Raw genomic sequence first — 27,680 nt, forward strand, 5'->3', positions numbered from 1 at the left:
TTACTGAAACAGTTGGATAATACTCATGATGCAGGCTCAGTATTTCTGATCTTCAAGCACCAACACTCAAGACATTCTGGATCATTGCCTTATTCAGAACAGGCAATGAACTCTGGCAGCAGAACAGAGAGTTTATGAACCTCAGTCCTGTTAGCAGTACAGTCAAGGGAGGTCCAGCAGGCAGATTAAATCGGCTGATTACTCTACAAATCAAAAAGCCAAACTGTGACCACTTTATTATTTTTCAATGTTAAAAGTATTCCCCCCCCACATTACTGCAGGTAGAGGAGGATTGTCTGGGCTATGAGCATTTTTGTAACCACAGTCTATGATGCTGTGCAATTGGCTTTTGGGAATATGCTTCTGGAGAACAGGGTTGGTTCTATTGTTTTCGCCTTCCCACGGAGAGGAAGTGCTCCTGTTGCACACTGTTCCTTGCAGTTGCAGCCCGACCAGGTCTAGGGGGAACCAACCCAAGCAATCCAGATTGAAAGTTGGTCATTCCCTTCCTAAATACCTCTACCTCTTGCTGTTCCTTTAAGACTCTCCTTAAAAACCATCTCTTTGACCAAGCTTTTGGTCACCTCTCTTTCATGGCTTGGTGTCTGTTCCCCTCACGTCTCTACTCGGTACATTTTCCTACGTTAAATGTAGGCACGTGTTGTTATTGGAACCAGAGGCTGGGGGTCCAGTGCTCCACCATTTGGGTAACAGGCCCATCCTTGCTAAGAGGTGTCCCTGTGCAGGTTGTCGGCAGAACTAGTAGGTCACACGTTCTATACAGAAACACACAAGAGGCTGCTATGGGAACCTGGAGACTTGAACATCTCTCTTCTGCTGCTAAACATCATTTGATACTTTGATAAAATGATCTCTCCTGTCTTCGGACTGATTTAAAAATAAGTTAAGTGTAAAATGAGAGAAAATAAAAGTGCATAAGGTCTTTCAGGGTTATGAAGGGAAAATATACAAATACAGCACATTCACAATTCAGCATCAATATCATTTAATGTATTGCATCAATCTAATACAAAAAAGTGCAAATTTTAAAAACAGAAAGGACAGTAATGTCAAAGAATAAACCCCCCTTTGGAATGGAGAGTGTTCTTATTACTAGCACCTAATGTGGCAGGTATCCCATATCAAGTGTGAGCCACACATTGGTTGCTTCACCTGATAACTTGTGTAATGTGTATGTTTTTGTTTCCTTATCCATAACCAATGTAAAAAAGTGCTACCAATTATTTCTCAGCTGAAGAAATTAGTTATAGGTATGTGGGCCACTTTGATTTAATTAAAGAATAGCCTAGAAGCTAAGGCAATGGATTGTCTTGCATGGGTATAATACAAGTACTGTACATATCAGTGCTTAAACAATTTAATGCATCTATTCGGAATGTGCCTTTTGTTGTTTATGTTTGGGTGCCCTTCATCATTCCTGGGTGGTAACTTGAAAATCAGGCACCAATTGAATGCGTACCCAATTAAAGTGTTTCATAAGGAAAATAGATAAGGGAGAACCAGTAGATGTGGTGTATTTGGACTTTCAAAAGGCTTTCAATAAGGTCCCGCATAAGAGATTAGCGTGTAAAGTTAAGGCACATGGGATTGGGGGCAAGGTATTGACTTGGATAGAGAACTGGTTGGCGGACAGAAAGCAAAGAGTAGGAATTAATGGGTCTTTTTCCGAGTGGCAGGCAGTGACTAGTGGGGTACCGCAGGGATCGGTCCTTGGACCCCAGCTATTCACAATATACATTAATGATCTAGGTAAGGGAACTAGATGTAATATCTCCAAGTTTGCAGACGACACAAAGCTGGGTGGGCGTGTGTGCTGCGAGGAGGATACCGAGAAACTCCAGGATGATTTGGACAGGTTGGGTGATTGGGCAGAAGCGTGGCAGATGCAATATAATGTGGATAAATGCGAGGTTATCCACTTTGGTATCAAAAACAGGAAGGCAGATTATTATCTGAATGGCAATAGATTGGGAGAAGGGGAAGTGCAACGAGACCTGGGTGTCCTTGTGCACCAGTCACTGAAGGTAAGCATGCAGGTGCAGCAGGCAGTGAAGAAGGCAAATGGTATGTTGGCCTTCATAGCGAAAGGGTTTGAGTACAGGAACAAGGATGTCCTGCTGCAGTTGTACAGGGCCTTGGTGAGACCAAACCTTGAGTACTGTGTGCAGTTTTGGTCGCCTTATCTGAGGAAGGATGTTCTTGCCATGGAAGGAGTTCAGCGAAGATTCACAAGGCTGATCCCTGGGATGGCAGGAATGACGTATGAGGAGAGATTGGGTCGATTGGGCTTATACTCACTGGAGTTTAGAAGAATGAGAGGGGATCTCATCGAAACTTATAAAATTCTGACAGGTCTGGACAAACTAGATGCAGGTAGAATGTTCCTGATGGTCGGAGAGTCTAGAACCAGGGGTCATAGTCTAAGGATAAGGGGTAAGCCATTTAGGACAGAGATGAGGAAGAATTTCTTCACCCAGAGAGTGGTGAACCTGTGGAATTCTCTACCACAGAAGGCGGTTGAGGCCAAGTCTTTAAATATATTCAAGAAGGAGTTGGATATATTTCTTAGAGCTAAAGGTATCAAGGGATATGGGGAGAAGGCAGGTACGGGGTACTGAGTTTGGATGATCAGCCATGATCTCATTGAATGGTGGAGCAGGCTCGAGGGGCCGAATGGCCTACTCCTGCTTCTATCTTCTATGTTTCTATGGCATCATTGCACTGCCGATCACTGGTACTACACTTTATTTTTGTCATAAGAAAAACTAAGACTGAAACCCTGTTGTAAAAGTTTGTGCTGTACCATATAGCAATTTCTACAACATAAACCCCCCGTGGGTGTGCAATTGAGAAAGATCGGTAATGATCAAGACCCAGGGTACAAGACACAACCGAGGTAGAAATCAGGAGCGAAGGTGCAATATAAATCAATAAATCGTGATTTGGTGAAAAGATTCAGTTTCAATAATCTGTATATTGTTGAAGAGAGGGAAAAGTGAGGGAGCAAGTTCCACAGTATTACGGTCCTGGGAAAGAATTATAATACAATACAGTTTTAAGACTGCGTTTTCAGAAAAGGCTATAGCGTTTACTGAGCAAGTCCCAAAATGCAGAATATACAATACCTCTTTAAAAATGGATTGTCCTCAGACCAGTAGATTAGGGAGATCAATTTTTGCATCATTATGGTTATAGATTGTAATTATTTCTGTATTACAGGATGTTAGGCACAAATAACTGTTCTGTCAATAAGGCCAGCATTTGCCTAGTACTAACAGCATTGACTTTGGTTGGCCATTTGCCAAACCATTAATGTAGAAGGAATGATCTTTGTAGTAAGTACCTGGGCGGAAATTCAACATCTAATGGAGAAGAGAATCATTTATCTGAGCTGTGTTCACACAGAGATGGAAGTGAACCAGAGGTCCTCTGAATATCATGACTCCTGAGCAGATGGAAACAAGACGACTTCAGAATATTTAGTGCAACTGAAGTGCAAAGTGTGCTCCTAGTTTAACCTGCTGGATATGAAGTTGCCCTAATTGCATGTTCATATAGCATACTACAGTATACAAGGAATGTTAGGCCTTGTGCATACCAAAATGAGATGTTCTCTCAGGCTAATTTTTCACAGATATCCAGTGTTCCCATGAGAGGTGAGCTGGAATATTTGTTTTAATTGAGAAAACTAGAGGGAAGGGGGGAAAAAAATAGGACAGGCTGTCTTTTGTATTTCCCATTTGGTGTCTGCACAGCAGTACAGGCCTGGGAATCGGCCAATTCCCTCAATTCTACAAGATAATCGAGGCAACACAACTGGGCTCCCTCAGTGGCGCAGCCAATTTATCCAGCGACCAGCTACGGAAATCAATGGTCTTGTGCTGAGTAGGGGCTCTACAATTGGCCTCACCGCTCCTTGGTTAGGGATGGAAAAATCCATCAGGGTATCAGCTTCTGAGCACTAGCCAGCGACCATTTCTGGAATTGTTTACCCCGACAATGGGTGAGGACAGGATCGAGCTTGGCTGCATGTTCCCTGTGGTAAAATATCCTGCTGACACTTACCATTAAGGTGGACACATGAACAATGGCCACTTGGGTGAGGTATAGGAGGGTGACCAGCACCCACAAAACTGCACCCTAGCAAAATGTCAACACCTTCAGGAGGGGAGGGGAGAAAATTGGAAGAAGAAAAAAAGATTATTCTCTTCCTCCCAGTGCAGACAGCTATGTACAATGTGTTTGAAAATGCAAAATATCTGGCCTCACAGAAACTACCTTGGATGCCTAAATGAAATCTAAACTTGTGCATTAATGATTGAAGAAGGAATATCTGTATTTCAGAAAAGATTGCAATAAATATGAAATTATGCACATTTGAGAAGGATATATACAAAAAAGTCACATCACTAAAAAAATACATTAAATATATATTTTGATTTTTAAGCTAAATACAATAATAGAATCAGGAACAAATTATAGTCAATCTCTCTTGATGTACTTGTAATCATATATTAAAAAACAGCTATATACATGGTTTAAAATACCCCAAACTCCACAATAGTTTGCTCAAACAGTTCTGTCAAATACTCTGAACCATGGATTTAAAACAAAACAAGATTAATTTGGATTACCCAAGGCCTTTTGTAACAGAGATATGTTGCAATTTTACTTATTTCTAAATCAGCTAAGTGAGGCTTGCTCTGTGATACTGAGGTCTAGGTAGTGCAGCTGCAAAATCCCTCCTATTTTCACTCTTAGCACAGCTTTGACCACAGTTAATTTTGTGACCAATGCACAGCAGTTTTGACATGCTAACTTAAAATGTAAAAGAAATATTCACATACAGTTCACCTGTCTAAGCTGCCCCATGTATCACTCTTGGTAGTTCTCGGAATTCAAAGGTGATTTTTAAGTCAGTGAGTTGTGAGTTTTGAAAATTTATCTCCACATTTTTAGCATTTAACCACATTACTTTGGTAACGTGGATGCTGCTCTATTTCTTTAACATCTCATGGCTGAATGTACCTACCCTCAGACTGGGCACAAGCCCTGCAGATGGCACTGAAGCGCATTAGACTGCCCTGGTCATGCTTGGATTGAGGTCCTCGGGATAGGTCCAATGTTACCCTAGTACTGGCCTGACCCTTGGCAGAGGCCTGTACCCATAATTGGGGTGAGGAAAGCCAACCACTGCTGCAGGCCTGAGGGGCTTAGAGCAGCAGAAATGGTTGCTAGTTTTGGGGCATTCTGACTGGTGTTCAAAGATCAGTCAGATGGTCTCCAGCCCCGAAGATGCTGTGCACCACCTTGCGGGAGGGGTGGGGGCATGACAGGATAATTACCATTTTCCAGCCTCCATGCGCTTGCTGCCTGGCCCTTCACATATCCTTCAATGTGAGAGGGGTGGGCACAAGCACCAGGGTCCACTTGCTGTGGAAGCTTCTGTGTTTGGGCCTTTGCCAAAATAGTAATTAATACCATCTTTGTTTAATGTTCCAGCTATCGAATAGAATTTCATTCAGTTTTTAAGTCTTATATGGAAGAATCTGATAAAACACATTATCAGTTCCATCTTTAAACTGGGGTTTTGTGGTTTCCAATAAATGTGAACTGGCACACAACTGCAATTTATTTTTAGACATGTTAAAAACGCGATGCCACCCACAATCTCCTACAGTTACTAAGATATGTCATGAAAATTTAAGCACAGGATATTTTTTTGTTGGGCAATACTGCTACACAAATACTGCACCCAAAGAAATGGGTGGGATTCTGGAATAATTTTAAACAAGTGGATGAACATTGCAGGTGAATGTACTGAGCCACGAGGAAGGGTTTCACCATTAGGAGATTCAGTGAGGTGTCTTTTTGCAATGCCTTTGAGATTCTAGACTTTGGGCAGATTATTCTTACATTGCAATTGGTGTTAAATAATCACCTGTGCAATTTAAATAGATGGAAAATCAGGTGGGTTCTGTTACAAGTTTGCGCTCCTTCTCATTCGATGTTTTGCGATGCACTCCACCTAAGCAATTATTTAACAACAAAACACGAAAGAAGAAACACTGCCCGTTAATGCTAATTCATTTTTACCGTCAATATTTTCCTTGCCAAGTGTTTAAAGAAGCAAAGTTAAGTCACTTCACGCCACTCTAAATGATTCTATTCACATAGAAGCAGCGATCAGACTTACAGGCTGCTCTACAGATGCATGAAAGAACCACAGTGGGAGTCACAGTTGCCTAGCTTTTCTCAATCCATCTCAAATTGAGCTCCAGTGTCAAGTTCACAGAAGTGTTTGCCACAGATTTATTGCATAAAACTAGTTTGCTACAACCACTTATTTCAGGGATAGTTTTTTTTGCAGTGAACGACAGTGTTGTGTATTTTGAATGTGTATTAGAATTGTCCCACATGGGATACCGTAGTGGTGATTTGCAATCCATTATGGGAAATGTAGTGCATTGAGTGAAGAAGCACATTGTAAATAAAATGGCCGTTAACTAAACTCTCCACCCCGGAGTCCTTCTTAATTGTTATATAGGTAAGGGTATAAAACCCCTTGAGACACAACAGACAGTCCTTGCTTTCAGTCTGACTCTGACAGTGAATGATTTATCCAGTCATGATGAGCTCCATCCCTGATGGGTTACAAGTTACTCAAATGTTTGGACAAAAGTATTCTTTCACTTTTGAACACGTGTCCAATTTTCAAAATGCAGCACCTCATACTCTGCTGTGGTTTATGCATGCACGTTTAAAAGGGAATGATTGCGTATAATCTTTAACAATATATTCTAAAAAGGACTGCTATAAATGATCAGTCCATAGCAGTGTGATCACATTCTTTTCCAAAACTCTCTGCATGAAAGGAAAGCAAAAGAAAAAAACTGGAGTTCAGTAAATTGGAAATTTCTGTAACACAACACATGGTTGGGAACCATAAACAGACTATCTGGGCTGTGAGTAAACTCTGAAACTTGTATTTTTACAGACCTGTTTCCTTTTAAATAATGCTTTAGAGAAATTTCACAAAGAACTTTCTTAGTACCAATGGAATTATTTAAGGAATTAAGTTAGAGTCTAGCCTGGATGGGATGGATGTTTCATAGAATATCAAAATGACTCCGATAGGTCAGGAGCATGTTCTGCTGATGGCGCTTAACCATCATGCAAACAGCTTTTTACCTGTCGTCAGTGATTTATCAGTCCTGTGTGCTTTCATAAATGACATTGCAATCCGACTGTTTGGAGTTCATGGTGCAGAGGTTACATTAGGCTCGTTGCTGTATTTTGACCTCTGGGTGGAGCGAGTTCATCGACGATTTGGAGTTCTGCTTGTGGTTTTGTTTAACCCAGCTCTTGGAGCAGGGATTTTGCTGCCGGTGGTTGGGGAACGTCCTTTAACCCCTGTGGGACCCGGCCTAGACGTAGCCACAGTTCCAGGTTTTGCTGTTAAAATAAACATGCACATTTAATACTGTGGTAACGGTACGAACAATGATTAGAAAAATTGAGGGTTAATTGCAGCAGAGGCCCAAATGCTATGGTAACCGAGGGGGGTGCGGGGGAGTTCACTGAAACCAATCCTTTAGAAGCAACCTGACAGGAACAAACCAAGAGGAATGCTACACAGAAGTAGGCCAAAGGTGTACTTTCCTCTGGTTGTTAAGGTGAACAGAAATAACATGGGAGGAAAATATATTCACATATGGGTTTCAGTCTGATGCACTTTAAAAGAAGTGTCAGGAAGCAAACCTACATACTCTGCTATAAATTAGACCAGTTTTATTTCATTATAATTCTATACTCCAGCTGGAAGTAACCAATTTGTGAATACTTAGCATGTAACTTCAGAGGTTGGCTAAACACAAATCTCACATATACGTCATTCATATTTTGACATTGCCTCGTGCACATACACACATAAATCTTATATAGTAATCAGCTAAGGTAGTGTTGATAAAATGACCGGTATTTCTATTTAATTAAAATTTCCACTTCGTTAAAGGCATCTGTTACAGAGGACCTGAGTATTTGGTACTCACAGTACAAAATCCACATTTGAGCATCACTTCCCAATTGGACTGTTTGCAACAAATAGTGCATAACGACGGTGATAAGAATGTGGTAAAGGGTAGCGTAAGAAATATTTTTTTATAGATTGAATTATTTGGTAAGTGAGTGCAGTGAAAAAACACCTCACACTGTACAGTTTTAATCACGTTCTTGATAACCACAATTTAAGCCGCAAATTTAATTACGCTGAGGGGGCGGGTTTGGAGGTGGGTCCGCTGTCAAATTCGCAAAGATTGACAGCGGGTAGGAAACATGCTGTGAACCCGCCTCCACGTGAGTCTCCCAGGTGTCGGGTCTGTCAGCGCAGAACTGACCCGACACCAAGCGGCAGGGGAGACAATTCAGGTACTTAAATGGCTTAAGCGCCAATTTAAGAGTATTTTGAGGCCTAATTCTAATTTTACCGTCTCCCCCCACTGGTTACCCGCTGTTCGGGGAACACACCAGCTCAACCTGGCGTGTTTTGAGTCTGCTCTGATGTTTATGAAAAGCAGACAGCTGCAGACGTGATGTCAAGGATGCCATATTTGCAGATGGTGAGTTTCAGAGCACAGAAATGTTGGTTACTGCGTTTTTAATATATAGTGATTTCTTTAGCTTACAAGTTTTCATATCCAACTGTATGTCCAGTGCCACCTCACTAGGAGAACCTCTCTCACCAGTGACAGATCGCTTCTGTCATCTCACCTGCAGCTGCCATCTATTCCAGCAACATCAGAGCCAATGAAACAATCAGACCTTGGTCCTCCAATCCTTCCATGATCAGGCCCAACACCAACATCACCAGGCACACCAACATCACCACCAACATCACCAACCTTCTCCGCCATCACCTGATGCTGCACTGGACACAGGGCATCAGCCCCAGACAAAATTGCTGGCCGGGAGGCCAGCGATGGCATCACCATGGCCAGATTTTCTTCACTTGACGCTATAAACCCTGGCTGCCACATGATGCGCCAGGTTGACAAAATCCCACACCAGCACCGTGAAGCATCCTTTTAATGTCCAAGCCATTCCATGCACACTCATCACTATAGCGGGGGGGGGGGGGGGGTCATTGGAGAGCCTGGGTGCAAGCATCCACCTTTGTGCAATGATTGTCAGTGTTTGCAGCACCTCAATGCTGTCAAACACTGACAGAACAACTGTCAAACTCCAAATGGACATGGTCCCTTTAAGGAAACCGGCTGATGACGTCATCAGTACCGCTTCCTGTTAATTGGCTGGTAAACCCGCAGGGTGGGCTTAACAAAGCCAATCAAGGTAAAATCACGGCTACAGAGCGGATGAAGCTGGGGGCGAGAGCAGAACCCAGAAACTAGCTGTCCCACCCCCATCTTGCCTCCTCAATTAAATTTGCATCCTTAGTTTTTGTTCCAAAGTACATTTAAGGAGTATAAACTGGAAGGTTCCCAACGAACCAAGTCGTACAAATGGAAGACAGAAATGGCAGAACCAGGAACAATGCCTCCTGGTTGACAGTGGTTTGCAGAATCATCCCTAAATCCAACCCGTGCTTCTGTCTAGCAAGGCTCCACACCAAAGCAGAGCCATACAAAATTACCCATCAAGCTCATGTCTATAGTTCCTTGGGGTATCCTTCAGTCTCTCTAATAAATTTGCATTCATTGGTCCCCGACACAACTTCCACATTCAGTAATCCTCTTAAAATATCGTTGGAATGTGACTCGATTTCTTCTGCCACTCATTAATATTGTGTAAAGTTTGTTAGGGCTCACTTCTATTGTCCTGTCTCTCACTGCTTTGTGGAAGAAAGATTCAAACAAAGCATATCTATAGAAGAGCAGGCATAGGTATGTGAATACTAATGTTTACATAATTTGAGCAAGTTGATGGCCTCTGTTACTCAGGTACAACAGTTACAAAAGAAAATGGCAAAGCTGGCCTGATCAGTTAGAATGGTCATTGTCTCTCTGATGAACTGACTGGCATCATTTTACTAGATTTATAAAGGAGGAATGTGGATTGATGTGATTGTGTTCATCATTGTGTCTGCAATCAAATTAATTTATTTAAGGACTTTCTGGAAAAATGAAATGTTCCTGTGAAAACTGCATTGCAATAGATAGTTCAGCAGTTCAAACTTTCCCAACTGTTCCAAGAGCTGAGCCTGCCTTAAAACACAATGCTAGCAATGAAAGTTTTTCAAAAAGGGAAATAAATGCCATTAGAGATAATGGAAAAGATGCATTTCAATGCACTTCACTCCGTCATCTACCCAATTCTTTGTTGTAGTAATGAAAGCATCAAAAATATAAAGCAACCTGGATGAGAGTGGATGACAAGTGAGAAAATATTATTAAAAATATGCAGAAGGATCTGGCCATCATCCATCATTTTAACAGAGACACAGAGGGTTTAGATATGGGGTGCATCTTTTTAAAATATTCGTTCACGGGATGTGCGCGTCGCTGGCAAGGCCAGCATTTATTACCCATCCCTAATTGTCCTTGAGAAGGTGGAGGTAAGCTGCCTTCTTGAACCGCTGCAGTCCGTGTGGTGAAGGTGCTCCCAGTGCTGTTAGGGAGGGAGTTTCAGGATTTTGACCCAGCGACGATGAAGGAACGGCCGATATATTTCCAAGTCAGGATAGTGTGTGACTTGGAGGGGAACTTGGAGGTGGTGGTGTTCCCATGTGCCTGCTGCCCTTGTCCTTCTAGGTGGAAGAGGTCGCGGGTTTGGGAGGTGCTGCAGAAGAAACCTTGGCGAGTTGCTGTAGTGCATTTTGTTTTTTTATTAAAATGAGTAAACATGCCCACAAACAGCACATCAGAAAGGCAAGAATTTTGGGAAAACAGAAGATAAAACATTTATATAGAAGTACTGGCATGTTTAGCAAGTTCTGATCAAAGCTTCCTATTCTATCACCAGGACAACTGTTGATATCACAGCTGGATAAATGTGTTTAGCATTTAATCACGTAGCAAAACTGCTCTCCTGGAGCTACTCAGTTTTGATACTCACAGGCTTCAGTCAATGATGTTCTCAGGTTGGACAACAGGACATATACAAGCTTTTAGGGTTACTTGTCTTCTGATATTCCCTTACCCCCATGCCACTTTCATCGATGCATCTGACATGGAGTCTCACTTATTTACAAAATGACAGTTGCTGTCTCCTTCAGCCAAGGAAAATAAACATCATTGGTCGGAGCTAGCAGTGCAAGGACCAGCAGGAGCGATCTTTCTAGGTCCCGGCTGATATCGCTGACTGAGGGGTTCTGAACCCAGGTATGAAGACAGCTTGAATGGACACGCCTGCATTTCCAGTCAAACCAGTTCAGTAGCCATGTATGACTACAGTGGCTATTAAAACTTTAAGCAACTCTCAGCTAAATCTTCAAAGTGATTCGACGAAAAATCTTTGCCTGTAGGTTGAGTGAGAGACCAGAGGTTCTGAGCCAAGCTTGCATATTGATCAAAATGCCCTTGAAGTGATGGTGCAATCTGCATATGCAAGTGAGATGTCCCAACACAGCTGTGTATCTGTCTGACTACATTACTAATCTGTTCCACTTGTTGGTGGATGAACTTGACCCCATGGACTTCGTAATCCACCAGTTTCATTTGGAGGGTGCTCTAGATATACACCCTTCTCCCTCAGAATTCCTGTTTACGGATTGTTTCTTTCTTGCAGGGGCCTTACCCTGAACAAGCCACACTTCATTTGTACGTTGAAAATCACCAAGGAATCTATAGTAGGGGAAGTGAAAAGGGCCTTCTTCATGACAATAGCTCTGTACAATTCATCAGCCAAGGCAGTAGCACAGGGAAATTCGCTTGCGCTTTTCGTGATCTGAAAGTGCACTAGAGGTCTTACTGTTTGTGCATGAATGATAAAAATGGGCCATCCTTTCTTTTAGATAATTTTGCAGAGTTTTACATGATGATATTGATCTGGGAAGACAATAACACTGACATGCCAATTAATGGGTGGATGAGAACCCTTTTAAATCTGGGCACCATCATTGAATTTTGCTAAAGTTGACATGGTTGGGGTGGGATTTCAATGAGAGAAATACCATCAAGTCATTACAGAGCTGAACTGAAGAATTTTAACCTGGATGCTAAATCAGGCCTCGGAAACAACATTGATGCTAAGACTGTTACACGGCAACAGAAAACTATGAGGAAAAGTAAACTCAAAAGAAAAATTCTTGGAAAAAACAAATAAATGGTAAATCAAGAGCTGCTGCAAAGGTAGATTATGATGCAGTGTATCTCGAGTCCACTAGGTTATTAGGGAGATGAAGTGGGATCAGTGAGCTGCATTCATGCACAAAGGCAACCATTACACTAAAGTTAGCCACGACAGTTTTCCTGTTTGCTAAGCTCTGCCATCAATCATGGTCAAAAGGATTCTTCTGGGATAATGCCAATGACCAGCAAATTTGGTGCGCTCCAGCAAATCAGTGAGTGCATTCTTGGGGGCTAGAGAGATCATTATACAGAGTTGCATGTGACAAAAATAGAACATTTTTATCGTGATGAATTATTTATTAGATTCTTTCATGTTGGCTACCGCACATGCAGTTAAAATGAGTTACTGCTCGCTATTTCTACAGACTTCAAATACACATCTCACACTGGTCAATACGTGTGGATCAATCGCTGCCATTGTCTGCAGATGGGTACCCATCTAATAGGTCTTTCAATGTATTTGGAATTGATCAATGAGTTAGGCCAGGGGTTCCCAAACTGTGGTATGCGAGACATCTGTGGGGGGGGGGGGGGGTACGTGGGAGAAATTGTCTAACGGTGGATTTTATTTATTAATTATTTTAATTTAGCTATTGCATTTTTTATAATAGACTACTCAGACATAGCTTTAAAACTCTGTGGGAATTTGTTCTATACTTCAAGGTGTAATAATGTACAAAGCTTGGGCATTAAAGGGGTTAAAATATTCAACCTGTACACCGGTAGGCAGCCGGTAGATCTGGAAGGGGGTATACAATAAGTAAAGTTTGGGAACCTCTGAGTTAGGCCATTCCATTCCATTCAGTTACAAACATCCATTGGGATTTTTTTACAGTATGTTTGATTGGCGCTCCGTGCAGGCAAAGATGGGTTTTATTGTTGTGAATGGTGTCAAGAACAATATAGTTATTCATTCCTTTTTTGCGCTATCTTCAAAGAAATCTGGAGATGTATCTTGGCTGTATTGTAGTTTGTCAGATTGAAGCCAGCAGGGGTAAAGGGAAGGCCAGCGACTCCTTTGCAGTAAACAGCCCCAAAACGCGATGTGGTGTCTGATCTAAAACAGGCCAAACTGAAGTCTCATCTACACGGAGGCTGTAAAAGCTGGTGGAGTATGCTACACAGATAGAAGGCTTTAATGAACTACTGTTGCTGGCAGAAAGTGGGCTTCACACTACATTACCCAACTAATGGTAGGGCCCCAAATAGTAAGAGTATTCATGCAGAATTTCTAAAAGCTGCTTTGGGTCAATGGTTTTCAAAGTTTCCTGTGTAGGACATGCGCTGTATTTACTGACACAATGCCCAAGGACAACAGCTGCTGGAAGGCATTACCTGGAGGCAGGGTATGAGAACATGTACTCATATATCCAAGGTTCTATAGCTACCACAACTGGGTTCAGAGAGGCAAGCAGGATCTTTTGGAGTTGAGATGGCTCCAAGATGACATGCCTGACATTGGAAGATTGGAACAAAGTCAACCCTGGGACTCTAATCAGTATCTAAGACAAGCAGGTTAATTGACTGACCAGTTTGGCTCATTAATGGGACCTTGAGGGGGCAAACCTGCCACTGAGGGCTGGGATGTTTTCCACTTAGCTTCAGGTAGCCCTCCACGCGAATGCCCTAAAGGATAGGATAGTCTTGGCTAATAATAGGAAGCTTATCAGTACTCTGGTCAAACTGCAGCAGTACCGCTGCGCACACAAGAACAACTTGTATTTACATAGCGCCTTTAACTTAGTAAAACATCCCAAAGTGTTTCACAGGAGTAGAATCAGACAAAAAGTTGAAACTGAGCTAAAGAAGGAGATATTAGGACAGGTGACTAAAAGCTTGGTCAAAGAGGTTTTAGAAAGTGTATTCAAGGAGGAAAGGTTTAGGGAGGGAATTCCAGAGCTTAGGGACCAGACGGCTAAAGGTTTGGCCGCCAATGGTTGGGCGAAGGAAATCAAGGATGCATAAGAGGCCAGAATTAGAGGAATGCAGAGTTCTCGAAGGGTTGTAGGGCTGGAGGAGGACAGAGAGACAGGGAAGGGATTTTTTCTATTTTTCTATGAAGCCATGGAGGGATTTGAACAGGAGGATGATAATTTTAAAATTGAGGCTTTGGTGGACCTGGAGTCAATGTAGGCCAGTGAGCTCAGGGGGTGATGGGTGAACGGGACTTGGTGAGAGTTAGGATACGGGCAGCAGAGCTTTGGATGAGCTCACATTTATGGAGGGTTAAAGATGGGTGGCTGGCCAGGAAAGCATTGGAATAGTTGAGTCTGGAGGTATGGATGAGGGTTTCAGCAGCTGATCGACTAAAGTGTGGAGATAGAGATGATATTACGGAAGTGGAAGTAGGCGGTCTTTGTGATGGAAAGGATATGAGGTCGGAAGCTCAGCTCAGGGTGAAATAGGATGCTGAAGTTGCGAACAGTCTGTTCAGACTGAGATAGGTGCCAGGGAGGGGAATGGAATTGGTGGCTAGAGAACGGAGTTTGTGGCATGGATCGAAGACAGTGGTTTCAGTCTTCCTAATAATTATTTTGGCTCAACCAGGACTGGATGTCGGGCAAGCAGTCTGACAACACAGAGGCAGCGAAGGGGTTGAGAGAGGTGGTGGTGAGGTAGAGCTGGGGGTTATCAGCGTACATATGGAACCTGATGTTGTGTCTTTGGATGATGTCGGCAAGGGCGCCATGTAGATGAGAAATAGGCCAAGGATAGATCCTTAGGGGACTCCAGAGGTAACGGTCCGGGGGGGGTGGGGGAAGAGGAACCATTGCAGGATATTCTCTGGATATGCAAGAGTGGAACCAGGCGAGGGCAGATTTACTCAGCTGGACAACGGAGGAGGGATGTTGGAGGAAGATGGTGTGGTCAAAAGCATCAAAACTGCAGACAGATCGAGAAGAATGAAGAGGGATAGTGCACTACGGTCAGTCACAGAGAATGTCATTTGTGACTTCGATTTAGAGCCATTTCAGTGCTGTGGCAGGGGCGGAAACCTGATTGGAGAGGTTAAAAAATGGAGTTGTGGGACAGATGGGCACGGATTTGGAAAGTGACAACAAGTTCAAGGACTTTGGAGAGGAAAGGTAGGCTGGAGATGTGGCCGTAGCTTGCAAGCATAGAGGGGTCAAGGATTGGTTTGCAAGGGAGGGTGACAGTACCTGATGAGAAGGAGCCATTTACAATATCAGCTAACATGGTGTCCAGAAAGGGAAGTTGGTCAGCAGTTTTGTCGGAATAGGCTCAAGAGAGCAGGAGTTGGGTCTTGTGGACAAGATGAGCTCGGAGAGGGAATGAGCGGAGATAGGAGAGAAACTAGAGAAATATGTGGCAGAGGCAGCTGAATGCCTGGTCTCAATCTTCATGACAAAGTCGTCAATAAGCTCCTCTCCCATATTGTTGGAGATGAGGGTGGAGGTGACAAGGGAGAGGGCTTTAAGGAGATGGTTGGTAGTGGGGAAGAGAAGCCAGGGGTAGACGGTGCTTGATTTGGCGATGAATGGCTAAACCAGTTGTGCGCAATAAACGTTCAAATCTGTGTCCCTTGGACTTAAGGGAGTGCCAAGGGGAATGACCAAGGTGGGAGAGAGTAAAGGTTTTACTGGAGAAGGGCATCAAAGGAGGAGGTGGGTGTGATTGAACAGATTGGTAGCTGCAGAAGTATCGTGGCGAATGGTGGGACTTTGCAACTGCTGTTGTAACTGACTTGGGGGGTTTTATTCCCGGGGCAGATGCAGAAGGAAATGGGGCAGGAAGATGGTAGGGGATGCGAGTGGTGAGGGATACAAGGAAATGATCAGTGATCGCCATGTCTGCGACTGAGACAATGGGAAATAGAGAGGCCACGTGAGATGGCAAGGTCGAGGGGGTGACAACGAATATGGGTAGGAGAATTTATATGGAGAGAGAGAGAGGTTAAGGGAGGCCAGGAGGGCAGTGAACTCAAGAGGAGAGAGGGCAAGGTGAGTTGAGAGGGAGATTGAAATCACCGAGGATGAGAAGTCGTTCAGTGCCGAGGCCAAGGATATCTCAGTGAAAAACTTTGGGTGGCGCTTGGGTGGGTGGTACAGAATCAGAATTTAAAATGCGAGGCATGGAACAAGATGAGGTGCCCAAGAAGGAGAAGGTGCCAGATGAGTAGGGGGGTAGGACCAAGGTGAGATTTGGTGATAAGAGCCACATTGCCACCATGGTGGTTTGGTTGGGGCAGGTGGTGGAAGTTATAGCCAGGCGGAGAGGCTTCAGTGAGGGAAAGGTGTCTTCACAAGTGAGCCAAGTTTCTGTCAAGGCCATGATGTCAATACTATCATCTGCAATAAGGTTGTGGATGGCAAGGGCCTTGTTTGCAAGTGAATGGTCATTCTGGAGGGAGATGCAGATAGGAGCAGTGATGTTCCACTGGCAGAGTCCATGGGGTCAGCGGTGAGTGGGACGGGAAAAAGGTTGGCGAGATTAACCCCCAGCACATAGCCTTAATCTTTCATCAACCTGCGCCTAAGCTGTCTAGACTTTCATAGGCTGGGGCTGACAAAACTTTGGAGACATATTGCCTGCCTGGTCTCCCAGCTGAAGGTAGCTGCACCGCAGCATAGCTCATGAAGGATGAGAGAAGCGAGAAGTAAGAATGGGAATAACAAGTTGGGGCAGGCGCGATTCACAATGCATCTGGAAGCACTAAAGCCACTTCAGGTCTACAAGACTGAAGATGATGTTAAAATGTTGTTGAGATATTTTAAGCTTACAAACACATCAGCCAGGTCGGAGCCTCAGAGGTGGCAGCAGACTGACTACAGTTTTCAAAAACACAAATTTATTTTGCATAGAAGTGGTAGGGTGTTAAATGGGAGACTGGAATAGCTAAATAAGGCAGATATCTGCAGTCTGTTAGTCACTCTATTACTGTAATCAGATTGCCTTCTTCAGCAATGCCAGGAATTCCCAGGAAATCGTTGTGATTGTTTTATTTATTTATTCATTCACGGGATGTGGACGTCACCAGCATGGCCATCCCTAATTGTCCTCGAGAAGGTGGCGGTGAGTTGCAGAGTCAACTGCATTGCTGTGGGTCTGGAGTCACATATGGACGGCAGATTTCCTTCCAGATGGGTTTTTAAACGACAATCTGGTAATTTCATGGTCACGTTACTGATGGTAGCTTTTTAATTCCAGATTTATTTAACTGAATTTAAATTCCTCAGCTGCTGTGGTGGGATTTGAACTCGTATCCCCAGATCATTGGTCCAGGTTTCTGGATTACTAGTCCAGTAACATAACCATCATACCTCCCTTGTGTAAGCATATACATTTTGCTCCAATGCATGTGCTTAAACCGATGAAAAGGTTACAACATGGCTCTTAAGGTGGCTTTGATTTATATAAAATATTTTACCTTGTTGGAGTTGCTGGGTCCTCTGTAATGTCTGCATCCTGCGGGGGTTCATTTTACAGCCGTCTCTTCCCATGAGATGCACTTTCCAGGCCTAGGAGGGTCGGGAGAACAAGAAGGCCTCTGTTAGTTACAATCTGTCCAGTGAGCAGCTCCTTGTGTAGCAGAGACGCAGACAGGGCCTCTGCTGAAATTGGCGCAAACCACACAGGGCGAGCGGGTCAGCATGTCTGCCAGATAGCAAAATTTTTCCTTTCAATGTACAAAGCCATGGCTTTATTCAGGGTGGAGACTTAAAACAGCACCACAGTATTTCATTCTGCATATTTTCTCTTAAGATTGCTACTCTTTGAAATATTCACAGGTATATATAAAGCTAACTAGATTGCAATGAATTGGAACATTACAAAATGTTAATGCTTTTCAGAAAAAAATCCCCAGTCTCTAATAAAACGGTTTAGTCACAGTTTTGTCTTTCCTTCTTTTCCGTATGGTAAATACTAATTATTTACAGCGCAGTGGTCACTGGTGCAATCTTCACAAGGCTTTGGACTTCATTTTCTAATAATTTCTGTAGTTGTACTTTGCCATAACTTGTTCTGTGTTTTTTCTTGGCTTCATAAAAATATGAAATGTGTTTCCTTTCAGGCTTTACATCTTCCTGCAACTGATTTTTTTAACCATATATGCAACTGAAGAGTAAATAATATTCATTTAAGTACCCAACATTAGAGAGCAGTAGTCAGGTTGATGTAAAAGTTTTTCATACTATTTAGCCAATAGCCTACAAATACAATGACCTACCTTTATGAAGCAGAGCTTACACTAGCAGACCTATCTTTTTGAATTGAAAACCAAGGTGAAGGTACATAGTGTAGGATACCAATAAGATTAAAAAGGACAGAAGAGTAGACAAGGCAAATTAGGAAGGTGTGTCTGGGTGACGCCAAGCTCGGAAGGAAAGTTTGAGGGAGTTCAACACCTTTGAGGTCCTGGGAAAGGTCCTGAGCCTGTTCCGCCATTCAGTTAGATCATAGCTGATGTGTATCTTAACTCCGCCTACCCACCTTGATTCCCTAACCCTTAATACCCTTGCCTAACAAAAATCTATCAATCTCAGTTTTGAAATTTTCAATTGCCCCAGCCTCACCAGCTTTTTGGGGATAGCGTTCCAGGTTTCATGTGTGTGTGAAGAAGTGCTTCCTGACATCACCCTTGAATGGCCTAGCTCTAAATTTTCCCAGAGGCTTGGAAGAATGAGGGCTGTATAAAGAATCAGGAACTATTAAAAGGATAATAAATATTTGGTACAAAATAGGAAACCAAGATTCTTAGAAGGATCTTTCAGCAATTGAAGATATTTGGGAGCTGAATTTGAAGCTGGGGGCGATAATAAGGCCAGGTACTAAAGGTAATGCCAAACATAACAGGCAGCAACTGTAGGCTAGAACTGAGAGACACATGAAGATACCATGGGGTTGAATTTCCACAGAGGTTCTCCCAATCATCCACTGTAATTTTGGCAGAAGGTCAGAGGAAACCCCAGAGAAACGGCATAAATTGGAAGCAACATTGTGTGAGATAGGGCAAAGCCCCGAGGAACCCGTGTGTTAATGGAAAGTCAGTCAAAATGGCACAGAAGGAGGCCATTCGGCCCATCGAGTCCATGCCGGCTCTCTGTAGAGCAATCCAGTCAGTCCCATTCCTCCGCTCTATCCCCATAGCCCCACAAGTGTCAAAAGACGTAGCAGGGTGTTGGCTTCTTTAAGTCTGTCAAACCACACAAGGGGTTAAAAACTAGCTTCATTCACAGAGAGACATGCTTAGTTTATTTCATACACAAGTTACAGAATAGATGGTTTATTTGAGACAGTGGTCCATGGGAGGGGCCAAGCCATTCAATTCAAATACAAACATCTTGCAGGGTTGGTTCAAATAAAGGTTTGTAAGCTCTTTTTGAATTGACAGTTACTACGTAGATTTGTTTGGCCCTCATCACTTTCTGAAGAGATTTATCAACCTGTATTGGTCAATTAAAAGACACTATATGAAGTCTGTAAAGACACAGAGTCAGGCCAGATTGCTTCTGTGGATGGCGAGGAAATGATCCGCTAAGCAAGAATATTAGGTATATCATACTTTAGCATAGCAGTTGCAAACAATTAATTTTCTATTTACTCATGGAGGTAGTTAAGTTTAATAACTACTACAAAATATCTATTTGGGATTCTGCCACTACTTGTGTGTTCTTTTACCATTTAATTAAAATTTGTTGGTTAAAGTGCGAATCAAAGTCCAGTGCAGTGCAGTGTTCTTCTGCTGCCCTCTGAAGATGAGCAGGATCACACAAGGGCACGCAAGAAAATCAGTGGGTTTGGAGCGTGGGCGCAGTTAAATTGTTAAAAATGGGATTCCCGCCCTGATCCCGCCTACTTCCAGTTTTGCCAGAGGCGGTACAGGGGGCGGGCGACCAACCCGCTCCCAGGGGGGGCGTCACCTCAATTTAAATACTGTAATGAGGCTGGAAGACTCGATTCCCCCGTCCATTTTGTGTTTAACTGCCTGTGGACGGGTTTCACACAATTCGTGAAACCCGGCAGTTAAACAGAGGTGGGGACTGTTGAATCCAGGTGGTAAGTGGCTTTATACCTACCTCCTGGATCCAGGGTCCTGACCATACCCACCTGCTGCGGTCGGAGACACCACGTGGGCTCGCCGCCGCCTCCCCCCCCCAACGATGATGAGGCCAGCCACGATCCTCCGGTGGCCAACCCCAATCCTCTTTACACCCCCATGGCCGAGCCTCTCCCCCACCCCCACCCCGATCCCTGCTGATCCTCTCCTCCCATTCCCCTGGTCCCTGACCGATTGCCGACCCTCCTCCACCCCCGATTGCCGATCCCCCATTACCATTCCCCCCGATCCCATCCATCCCCCTGATCCCCAACCAATTGCCGACCCCCCTCTTCCCCAACCGCACCCCCGCGATCCCTCCCCAGGACCAGCCCCTTGTTTCTGAGGCCTACCCGCCCGCAGCCAGCCAGCCTCTCAATCTGGCTGGCTGTGGGTGGGAATTCGAGGTCTCGCATTCAAATCAGGCCCTGTTGTTAAAGTCGGCAGGGCCTGCGAGAAACCCAGCCCCGCGCCTCCAACCAGCCTCCCTCGAGAAATTTCCGGCCTAAAGTTGTGTAGGATAACTCTTGGATTAAGGCCTTTGGAGCAAGCAGAGTAAATACCTTCTTTCAGGCTGAGTTAGCACTACAGTAACATCAGTACAAAGTGACACTGTTACGCTGACACTACAATTCATAGAATCATACAGCACAGAAGGAGGCCATTCAAAGTTTTCCCACCACTGATGTTGGGTAGTTACCAGGTTTATCCTCTTTTTTTGAACAGGGGTGTTTAATTTGCAACTCTCCAGCCCTCTGGAACCACTCCCATATCCAAGGAGGATTGAAAGATCGTGGCCATAGCCACCCTTACTTTCCTCAGCAACCTAGGATGCATCCGGACTAGGTGATACTTTTACAATGACCGCTTTTTAAGTACCTGCTCTTGATCTATTTTTATCCTATCCAATTTCTCTATCCCTTCCTCCTTTACGGTGACATTGACAGCATCCTCTTCTTTTGTGAAGACAGATGTAAAGTACTCATTTAGTACCTCAGCCATTATAGTGTAAATGTACTGGAGATATTTTCATGTTGGTTCGCATTAGAAAGCAGCTTGGAGACCCATCTTGCCGGGCCTCCCCACGGGAAGAGACCCTCCAGCAGGTTCCTTTCCAGCCACCTGCCACTTCTGGTTGCGAAGCCCAGCAGTTACAAGTACATGAAAGGTTTAATACTGACGGTCTCATAAGACAGCATTATAGCCAGAACACAATTCTGGATCGCATAATTTTTAATGTTGAAAACTTTTAGAAGTATAAGTAACGTTTCAATTTTCCTTCCCCTAATAAAATAGTTAGTCATACTTCAAATCGATATAGAAGCTGCACTCTGGATCATGAATAGACTAATTCCTGTACATCAGGTAGGTATTACAACAAACCAGATAAGGTCACTCTGGATTCCTTTCCTTGTTATGCAATAAAGGAAAATGTATATGTCGTTGATAAGAAAGCCTATGACGCTTAAAAATAGCTTTAATCAATTGAGAAATGATAATGATAAAAGAACACTATTAAACTAAAGGCAATTTAGATAATCTATGAAGCAGCTGCATCATAAGAAAAACATTATACAAATTTCACCTAAGGTGCTTGTTGGAAAGTCATGTGTGCCTGAAGGGTACATTGCAACCTGTTCATTAAACTGCCTGCACTCTGTTGCTGGAGGTAATGTGGCGATGGCCTGAATGGGAGCCTACCCCTGCTTTACACTGGATAAACAGAATCTTTGCCCCCGATATTTACTGCTGCAGGATTTCTGAGCGGGGTGGAGGAGTTGTGGCCCGTCGTCCGGGCTTCCCGAACACCATAGAGTTTTAACTTGGCTAGAGTTATCGGGGGGTGGGGGGGAAGAAAGAGACCACGCGGGGTGGGGATTCGTTAGAGGGAGACCGTGCAGGGTTTGGGGGGGGGGGGGGAGGAGAGACCGCGCAGAGGGGGGCTGGGCCGGGGGGACGGGACACTGCGGAGGTGGGGGGAGGGGGAATGGACCGGGTTAAAATGAAGGCACGCAGCCTCCTTAAACTGACTGACCCGCCTCCTGAGAGCGGATTGGTCGCCCCCCAGTGTTAAAACCAGAAGCGGGTGGGTTCAAAAAGTGTGGTGACCCTCCCACCTGGCCAAAACCCACCCGCTTGTGGGGGTTAAAATTACCCCCATACTGTTGTCTGGAGAACTATTGGGGGGGAATTTTAACCACCAAAAACGTGCAGGTTTGGGTCGGGTGGGATGTTAAAATGTTAAAAAAACTGAATCCTGGCCCAACCTGCCCACTTCTGGTTTTAACAGAGGCAGGACAGGCGCAGGGAACCGACCCACTCCCAAGAGGCAGGTTAGCAATTTAAATACTATAATGAGGCTGTGTGCCTCATATTTAACCACCATTTTAAATTTAACCCTGGCCGGCTGAGCTTTCTGGGCTTCGGAAAACCTGGCAGCTAAAGGAAGACAAGGACTGCTGGATCCATGAGGTAAGTGCCTTTCCACTTACCTGCTTCACCGACCCCTCCCCCCCAACCCGACTCTTCCGATCTCCTCCCACTAACCCTTCTGATCTCCTCTACGAGGCCTCCAACCTATTCCCTCCACCACTCCCCCGCCACCCCGAGGCTGCAACCGCATCACTTCCGATCTTCTCCCCCCCACCTCGAGGCCTCCGATCCCTCCCTTCCTCTGCTCCGCTCCCCGATTGTGGCCTGGTGCTGAAGGCCTACCCACCCGACAGCCAGACAGCCTCTCAATTTGGCTGGCTGCACCCAAAACAGAGACAAAAAATGCTAATCAGATCCTGCCATTAAATTCAGCAGGACCTGAGGGAAACCCATTCTTCTGGGTCTCCTGACCTCAAAGCAGCCCTCTCACTCCCTCCCCGCCTCCGAGTTAATATCTAGCCCGGAGTGTCTGTCTGGCCTAAGATGCCAGAATGGAACTTGGAACAGGTATACCCAAATAATCTTTCTGGCATACCGGAGCTACTGAGGCGAGACTGTGATAATTTAAAAGGGAATTGATGTGTTTGAAAAAGAAGTGTTTGAAAAAGAATATAAACGAATAAGGAAAAGGGATTAGAATATTCTGCTATAGTTGAAGAGCTAGCATCGACACAGGCCTCATTGGTGGATTGGTTTCCTTGTTGCATTTTCTGTGATTTTATCAGATACCATGGAATCCTATTGTAACAATTGATTTGTGCAGCCGTCTATTCCATCATTACACTCAGTTGATCATTTCATCACGTGGAAAAAATATGATCAATGTACAGTTTATTTATGGAGTATTGGGCTACAATACATGTTTACATTAGACGCAAGACAAAAATATTAGTGTAAAGTGTCTAAGGTGATGGCAATGCAGAAAAAGTTTATCATTTTTTCCTGTTCTTTAGTTTCTTCTAAAGAATGGAGATCCAGTTAGCATCGAGAATCGGCCCTTGCCCATTTCCAAGCCATTGTCTAGGGCACTGCTCCATTTCTTGCCATGTTGGCATAACAACTGTGACCTCTTTGTTTCCCTCTGTCTCATCATTGCTTGAATTACTCTGGAGTTCTGCTCTCATTTCACTTATACTGTACTGTCTATGGCCATGAGCTCGCCGCAAATCTCAGAATGTCATGGGTTCGCCAACTCAAATCTTTTGAGTATCATTCCGGTTGCTGAATATTATAATCCCCTGCAGCTATGGAAGTAGCTTTCATCAACTGGTTGGCCATTCTGAATGGTAAACTCAATGTATGAAGAGAGTTTATATTGCATGTCTGTGAGACTGCACCCTGCGCAATAACAATCATGTGTAATGCATCCAGTAGGTTAATATGCTTCGTAACATCCAGTGCAGTCAGTGTCTGCCTTAAATCATTTTGCTGTGAAGCCAGTAAAAGTTGTGTTTTATTGAAAGTTTGTGTGGCTCCAACTGATCTCAACTCCTGGATCTTTACCAGCACCTCTGCATTTACTTATCTGAATTCTCATTGGTCAGCCAGTTATTCGTTATCAGATTTGACAGTGTGGATGGGTGGGATTTTAAAAGGTTTTAATGCTATATCTCTTTGACTAGTCATGAGGACTGCCCCAGCAAAATCTTCACAAGGGAAGCGCAGAGCATTTTAATTGAGCAAGGATCATTGTGCAAAACGTGCCAGGAAGGGAAAAGAAAACTCTAGACACACAAATTGGATGGCTGTATTGCCAACCCCAGTCAATTCAGTTCTAATTGGCCCTAATCTAATTGGCTTTCCCGTGAGCTTTAAATTAATTGAAGAAAATCACTTCGAATCGGATTTCTACAACTGGATGCATGCCAACTTTAACGAAAGAGCGAAAACACTGGAGTTGTGGAAAGTAAGATTTGATCCAGTTAGCTGAATCATCAATGTAAGTGGTGATCAATAAAACTGAACTCCGCTGCATGTGTCAAGTCATGCACATACATAACCGGTTATTGCACTTTAAAAGTAATCCACTCCTTTGAAGTGTTTTGATGTAATTGGGTGCTATACAAGTGCAAGTATTATTGAAAACTTGTTCAATCAGCTCCTCTGCTGCTTCTCCTTAGGAACGTAGGAATTACTGAGCGAAACAAGACCAAGGTCCATCCAGTTCACCATCTAGATACAATGATAAAGGAGCTGTTGGCTCATCACAGCAATCGATCTCGATCAACAGATCCAGACATGAAGCAGAGAAACGCTCAGTGGTAGAAAGCTTTGAGAACTATAGGTCCAAAGTCACCTGTTCCTCCCAAGCATGCTTGACTTATCTCAAATTACTCATATACTGTGTCACAATATAGTACAGGTAGACTATCCTTTATCCGAACTTCCGAAAACCGAAAACCTCTAAAAACCGAAAGTTTTTTCGTTTAGCGTAAGTCGTGCGCACGACATGACCAGAGTGGCGCACGACTTACGCTGAGCAGGGCAGAGGGTCACAGAGTTCCCTCCTGGGTAGGAGATTGCAGGCCGAGCCGGGCAGTGTGAAGGAGGTACCGGGAGAGTGAACCCAACAATACAGCGGCCGGTCCGATATTCTTTTCTCCCCCGACCCAACCCGACCCGACCCGCAGCCCGTCCGCTATTCTTTTCTCCCCCACACCCGACCCGACCCCCGACCCGTCCGATATTCTTTTCTCCTGACCCGACCTGAACCGCGGTCCGTCCGATATTCTTTTCTCCCCCCCCCCCCCCCTTGGACCCCGACACCCCCCCTGAACCGCAGCCCGTCCGATATTCTTTTCTCCCCCCCGACCTGAACCGCGGCCCGTCCGATATTCTTTTCTCTCCCCCGCCCCCCTCCCCCCCGACCTGATTTGCGGGCCAGCTTAGTAGGAGTCAGACGATATCCGGCTTTCCAGAGAAGCAGGAAGGGGAATGAGACACGGAATAGTCGCAAGAGGTAGCCTGAACTTTTAAAATTTATATTAAATACAAATTTCCCAGTCTTATAATACCTTCTGAAATCCGAAAAATTCCGAAAACCGAAACTCAGCTGATCCCAAGGCTTTCGGATAAGGGATAGTGTACCTGTACTTTCTAAAATATACCTAATTTGCATTTAAATGATTCAATATTATGTTTCATCATCTCCCTAAAAAGCCTGTTCCATAGATTTATCACTTGCTCACTAAAAGAATGTTTCTGCATATTAGTTTTGAATTTTACCTGTGGGCCCCCCCCCACTTTAAGCACAGGGCGTGTCCTATGGTTCTACTGTTCTGGAGAAGGTGAAAGCACTTGTCATGGTCTACATTATCTAGTCACTTTAGAATCCTAAAAACAAACATCACCCCTGACCCTTCTCTTTTCCAGCGAGAACATGCCCAAATTATACAATTGCTCCTCATAATCTAATCCCTCCACCCACTTTCAATCATTCTGGTTGCCCTCTGCTGCATCCTTTCAATAGCAGTAATATGCTTTTTATACTGCAGCAACCCGAATTGTATACAATACTTTAAGTGTGATCGCACAAATGATTTATAAAGCGCAGGATTATCTCACTATCTCAGCTCAATATTAACGCTTTAATACATCCCAACATCTGATTTGCTTTACTCACTGCCACTTAGCATTGTTGTTACAGCTACAATTTATTGTCAATCAGGACCACCAGATCTTTCACTTTCCATGCAGATTATTTTCTTTCCATTTAAGTAATAGTCCCTCTCCCTCGATTTTTTGTCCCCATGTAAAGCACTTTGCATTTCTCTCAGTCTGCCCAATTCTGAAATATATTCAAATCCTCCTGTAGCTTATCCTGCTCAGCTTTGGAGTCTACCACCTTCATTAGCTTTGTACCATCGGCAAATTTAGCCACTGTGCTTGGGTTTCCTTGCTCCAGGTCATTTACAAAGATATTAAACAAAAGAGGTCCCAAAACAGACCCCTGTGGGACTCGCTGGTAACATTCTCCCAGGCTGATGGCAATCCTTGTACCACTACTCTCTGGGTTCTATCCATCAACCAATTATGTATCCATTAAAAAATATTTCCACTGATTCCTGCTTTCTTTATATTCAGTGCCAGCCTTTCCAGAGGAACTGTATCAAAACCCTTACTGAAACCCAAGTACATCACATCCACTGCCTTACATCAGGCTCCTTTGTCACACCCTCAAGTTAGCAATCAATAAGTTAGCTTGACAAGACCTCCACTTCATAATCCCTTATCAATTATCTTTTAAAATTTTATTTCTATCCGGATGCTCCACGATCTTATATATCTGTTTTATTTGTTTATGGGATGTGGGCAAGGCCCAGCATTTATTGCCCATCCCTAGTTGCCTTTGAGAAGGTGGTGGTGAGCCGCCGCCTTGAACCACTGCAGTCCGTGTGGTGATGGTACTCCCACAGTGCTGTTAGGGAGGGAGTTCCAGGATTTTGACCCAGCGACAATGAAGGAACGGCAATATACTTCCAAGTCAGGATAGTGTGTGACTTGGAGGGAAACTTGGAGGTGGTGGTGTTCCCATGCGCCTGCTGCCCTTGTCCTTCTAGGTGGAAGAGGTTGCGGGTTTGGGAGGTGCTGCCGAAGAAGCCTTGGTGAGTTGCTGCAGTGCATCTTGTAGATGGTACACACTGCAGCCACGGTATGCCGGTGGTGGAGGGAGTGAATGTTTAAGGTGGTAGATGGGGTGCCAATCAAGTGGGCTGCTTTGTCTTGGATGGTGTCGAGCTTCTTGAGTGTTGTTGGAGCTGCAGTCATCCAGGCACGTAGAGAGTATTCCATCACACTTCTGACTTGTGCCTTATAGATGGTGGAAAGGCTTTTGGGATTCAGGAGGTGAGACACTCATCGCA

At 44.1% G+C, this 27,680-nt stretch overlaps 1 protein-coding gene across 6 annotated transcripts in view; it reads right to left on the bottom strand.

Moving 5' to 3' along the window:
• Nucleotides 1-989: 989 nt before the first annotated feature.
• Nucleotides 990-27,680, bottom strand: part of cep104 (centrosomal protein 104) — a 326,262-nt gene continuing 299,571 nt past the window's right edge. For all 6 annotated transcript variants that reach the window (XM_085966835.1, XM_085966834.1, XM_085966831.1 and 3 more), the window contains 2 exons: nt 17,716-17,806; nt 990-7,476 (listed from right to left, as the gene is read on the bottom strand). In XM_085966835.1, coding sequence (XP_085822961.1) covers nt 7,340-7,476; nt 17,716-17,806 — 228 coding nt within the window. In that variant the 3' untranslated portion in view covers nt 990-7,339. The remainder of the gene's footprint in view (nt 7,477-17,715; nt 17,807-27,680) is intronic.

The sequence above is a fragment of the Somniosus microcephalus genome, chromosome 25, assembly GCF_052327205.1.
Source record: "Somniosus microcephalus isolate GS21.2 chromosome 25, FLI_Smic_1.0, whole genome shotgun sequence".
NCBI lineage: Eukaryota > Metazoa > Chordata > Chondrichthyes > Squaliformes > Somniosidae > Somniosus > Somniosus microcephalus.